Source organism: Anarhichas minor, unplaced genomic scaffold (genome assembly GCF_050575085.1).
Source record: "Anarhichas minor isolate MPS153535 unplaced genomic scaffold, ASM5057508v1 ptg000116l, whole genome shotgun sequence".
Taxonomy (NCBI): Eukaryota; Metazoa; Chordata; class Actinopteri; order Perciformes; family Anarhichadidae; genus Anarhichas; species Anarhichas minor.
The window spans coordinates 138,649-143,200 of NW_027466562.1; the positions used below are offsets into that span (position 1 = coordinate 138,649).

General features: G+C 49.8%; 1 protein-coding gene across 1 annotated transcript; it reads left to right on the top strand.

Moving 5' to 3' along the window:
- Positions 1-696: 696 nt before the first annotated feature.
- Positions 697-3,768, top strand: LOC142940136 (uncharacterized). The gene is made up of 6 exons (XM_076083051.1): positions 697-799; positions 916-1,158; positions 1,368-2,396; positions 2,514-2,788; positions 2,887-3,615; positions 3,724-3,768. The coding sequence occupies exons 1-6, from the start codon at positions 697-699 to the stop codon at positions 3,766-3,768; spliced, it is 2,424 nt and encodes an 807-aa protein (XP_075939166.1).
- Positions 3,769-4,552: the final 784 nt, after the last annotated feature.

Genomic DNA, 4,552 nt, shown 5'->3' on the forward strand with positions numbered 1-4,552 from the left:
CGCACAGCTAAGAGGGAGGGCTGGCCCGACGATTCCTGGGCAGATCTGGTCGGTCCCTTCCTACTCGGCCCGGCACAGCAGGCATACCTCGACCTCACTACAGACCAGTCCAAGGAATACGCGGTCTTGAAGAAGGAAATCCTGGCAAGGTACGGCTATAGTTTAGCAGCGAGAGCCCAGAGGTTCCATGACTGGAGATTTAAACCAGAATTGCCAGCCAGGGCTCAAATGTATGACCTCGGCCGGGTAACCAAAGCTTGGCTGACATCTGACCCAGCCAAACTAAGTGTCTTGGAGAGGATCATGATGGACAAATACGTTCGATCTCTACCATACGAGGCCAAGAAAATGACCAGTCAGCAGAATCCAGCCAATCTAGAGGACCTGGTTAGCCTGGTGGAGAGCCAGAGGGTTACCGCCGAACTACTGAAATCAACGTGAGCGGACCCTGAGGTGAGCCAGAAATCTAGGGACGAGGTACCAAAGACTAGGAGGACACCTGAACTGGAGGGGCCAAGATGACGGTGACCACCTTCAACAGGTGATCTAAGGTGCTGCTTTCAATGTGGCGAGCCAGGCCACATATCCTGGGACTGTCCAGGGAAGGATGAACCGATGCCCACGGCCGACTCATCGGGTGGAAGACCATGTCACTTGCTCGCCTCCTGCTGGGTGCAGGAAACCTCGCCAGCCCATATGATACCGGTCAAAGTAGATGGGAGAGATGCAGAAGCCCTGGTCGACTCCGGCAGTGTGGTGTCCCTCGTCCAACCCCATCTTCTGGAACCATCACGGCCTGGTGAGATGGTGCCTGTCTCCTGCGTACATGGGGACACCAAAGAGTATCCCACATCAAACTCACTACAGTTAAAGGCAGCTGTCAGCTGAAAGTAGGGGTGGTTCCCTCTCTCCCAGTCCCCGTCTTGGTGGGCCGGGATTGCCCACTGTATTACCAGCTGAGGCAGGACAACCAAAGGAGTCTACCAAGAACCAAGCCTGGCTCTAAATTGAAAAGCTGTGAGAAAAAGCCTACTCTAATCAGTACCTCTCATCAGGATACTCCTAAAGTGGTGTGCGCTGCACTTGAAGAAAGGAGGGATAACCCGATTTCCAATGCAGAGGAGACACTGGACAACTTGGTGTTCCCGTCGGGGCCAGGCACAGATGGGGGGGGGGGGAGGATGAAGATGAAGCCTCCTTGCTGCCGAGTTTGGAGGGTCAGTTCGGAACGGCCCAGATGGAGGACCCTAATCTGCTGCCGGCACGCAGCAATGTGATGGAAATAGAGGGGAAACTAGCTCCAGGTGTGGGTAAGCTAACCTACCCTTGTTTTACAATCAAAAATAAACTGTTGTACTATACTAAAGAGACAGAAGGCCAGAGAAGGGACTTGTTGGTTATCCCAAAACAGTATGTTTCCACAGTGTTGCACCTAGCCCACAGCCATGTCATGGGGGCCCACCTCGGGGTGGAGAAGACAAGGCAGTGGATTGCAAGCAGATTCCACTGGCCAGGGGTGGTAAGAGCAGTAGAAGACTATTGTCGTACCTGCATTGAATGCCAAAAGATGAGCCCTGAGCCCCATTTTAAAAGTCCCCTCATACCTCTCCCTATCATTGATGTGCCGTTTTCCCGCATTGCTATGGACTTGGTGGGGCCCCTGGCGAAGTCCGCGAGGGGACATCAGTATATTCTGGTTATACTTGATTATGCAACAAGGTACCCTGAGGCCATTCCCCTGAGGAACATGACAACAAAAAGAATTGCGCGGGAGCTAATCTACTTGTTCAGCAGAGTTGGAATCCCCAAGGAGATGCTGACGGACCAGGGCACCCCCTTCATGTCCAAGGTAATGAAAGACCTCTGCCGGCTCTTCAAGGTAAAACAGCTTCGCACCTCTGTCTATCATCCACAAACTGATGGGTTAGTTGAACGTTTTAACAAGACGTTGAAGTCAATGTTAAAGAAGGTGGTTGATAAAGATGGTCGTAACTGGGACCAGCTTCTGCCCTATGTCTTGTTCTCAATCAGGGAGGTTTCTCAAGCATCCACTGGCTTCTCCCCCTTTGAGCTGCTGTATGGGAGACAGCCCAGAGGTCTCCTCGACATAGCAAAAGAAGCCTGGGAGGAACAACCAAGTCCCCATCGGAGCCTTGTGGAACATGTGGAGAAGATGCAGGCTCCCATGAAGGACGTGTGGCCAATGGTGAGGGACCACATGGCTCAAGCCCAAGAAGCACAAAGGCGAGTGTATAACAGGGGGGCCCAACCTCGGGAGTTCCAACCAGGGGATAAAGTGCTGGTCCTAATCCCCACCACTAATCATAAGTTCTTGGCCTCCTGGCAAGGAACCTACGAGGTGACAGAGAAGGTAGGCCCAGTCAACTACAAGGTATGTCAGTCTGGGCGACACAAAACCTCCCAAATCTACCATGTTAACCTGCTAAAAAGGTGATACAGCCGAGATACGCTCCTGTGTGGTGTGTCCCCTGATGTGTTCCCTTCTTCTCCAGACAGTGAAGTTACTGAAGTAGCATATGGTCCTGGCTTATCACAAGCACAGTTACAACAAACCAGGGAGCTGGTTCAGCAGAATTTGGATGTGTTCTCGACACAACCTGGGCGCACCTCCTTGGTGGAACATCACATTAACACAGAACCAGGTCAGAAGGTCAAATTGCGCCCCTACAGGATACCCGAAGCAAAAAGGGCAGTCATTGAGCAAGAAGTCCAGAAAATGTTGGCTCTAGGGGTGATAGAAGAATCCTACAGTGAGTGGACCAGCCCGGTTGTCCTGGTCCCTAAACCAGACACCACCAACCGGTTCTGTAATGACTTTAGGAAATTAAATGAAATTTCAAAGTTTGATGCTTATCCTATGCCCAGGGCTACACTATTGGGAGGGACAATGTGAGGCCACAAGACTGCAAGGTCCAGGCGATCCAGGGCTGGCCACGCCCATCCACCAAGGCCCAGGTAAAGACATTTTTAGGGTTGACCTCATACTATGCTCGCTTCATCCCAAACTTCTCTGCTGTAGCGTCTCCCCTCACAGACTTGACCAGAGCCTCACAGCCACTCAGGGTTAAGTGGACAGAAGAAGCGGAACAGGCCTTTCAGGGCCTGAAGGGGGCCCTCAGTGCTCAGCCAGTATTGGTGACCCCAGATTTCAGCCGTGAGATGATCGTTCAGATGAATGCATCAATGGCGGGCATAGGGGCAGTACTCTCCCAGGAAGTTCAAGGTGAGGAGCATCCCATAATCTACATCAGTCGGAAGCTCAATACAAGGGAACAAGGATATGCCACTGTTGAAAAGGAAGCTCTCGCCATCAAATGGGCACTAGAGCGACTTCGTTATTACTTCTGGGGACGCCACTTCACTCTGGTGACCGACCATGCTCCCCTGGTCTGGATGGCCAATAAAAAAGACACCAATGCAAAGGTAGGGAGATGGTTCATCTCTTTGCAAGAGTTTAACTTCTCTATCGTTCACAGCTCGGGAGCCAAGCATGGGAATGCAGATGCTCTGTCCCGAAGAGACGCCCTATGGACAATGGCCGCCCCTTCAAGGCCAGAACTGAAGGGGGGGATGTGTAAGGGCCTGAGGGGCAGGGTAGTGGCTGGCTGCTACAATCCTGCCAGAAGGCTCCACCCTCTCCTTGATGAGAGCATTGAGATCAGGTGTGGGAAGAGACACACCTGATCTGGATCTCCTCATCAGGGAGGTGAACAAAAGGCCAGGAGAAGCAGAGGAGAACAAGATTGAGCCGGTAAGTCGGCTAGCGGCCCGGCTGGTTTAGTTTAGTTATAGAGTTAACTGATCGAGCTCTGGAAGGAGCTACGTTTTCTGTTGTTTTGTGTTGGTTGAGGTTTGGTGGATTAAAAACCCTTAAAAACCTGCAATACTGACTCTGCCTGTGATTGCTGCGCTGCCACTAATTTCTGTCCTCCGTGCATTCCTGTTACAATATATAAATATATAGTATATTTATATGGAACAGTGGAAAGATAAGCAGAGACAGTTGTATTTTGTTTCTGTTGAGTTTGAATGAATTGTGTTCTACGATGGTCAGAGAGGTAGAATCACTGTTTCTGTGGAGTCTGGTCGGTTAGAGGAGACGTCTGTTTCTTTTTGCATTTAATATTGAGTTAAGATTTTATCTTGACCAAACCAGAGTTGGACATTGTTGGAGCAGTGGGAAGACTAACAGAGACGCTTGTGATGGGTTTTATTTTGGGGTTGAATTATGTTTCACAATGATCAGACAATGGAGTCTGGTGGCTTTGAGGAGAGTGTATTAATTGTATTTAGTATGTTAATAAATCATAATGATCCTAATCCCTGTTGATTTAATTGATCATATATTGACTTTGACCAGAACTAAAAATGTCAGCAGCCTAAAACATGAGATCTGTGTGGATCTGTAATCTTCCTCAAAATAATGCAGAAGATAAAATAATAGAAGAGAAATGTTATAGTTCCATCATGTTTTGCAGGTCTGATGGCACCGACTAGAGAATTAGCTTCTGGAGTTATCTCCATTCGCCAA

Bases quoted from the DNA above. Each gene is read 5' to 3' on its own strand.
- LOC142940136 (XM_076083051.1), top strand. From the start codon at position 697: ATGATACCGGTCAAAGTAGATGGGAGAGATGCAGAAGCCCTGGTCGAC. The intron at 2,789-2,886 runs GTTGTCCTGGTC...TCCTATGCCCAG, and splicing joins ACAGTGAGTGGACCAGCCCG to GGCTACACTATTGGGAGGGA. The intron at 3,616-3,723 runs GTAGTGGCTGGC...TCTCCTCATCAG, and splicing joins GTAAGGGCCTGAGGGGCAGG to GGAGGTGAACAAAAGGCCAG.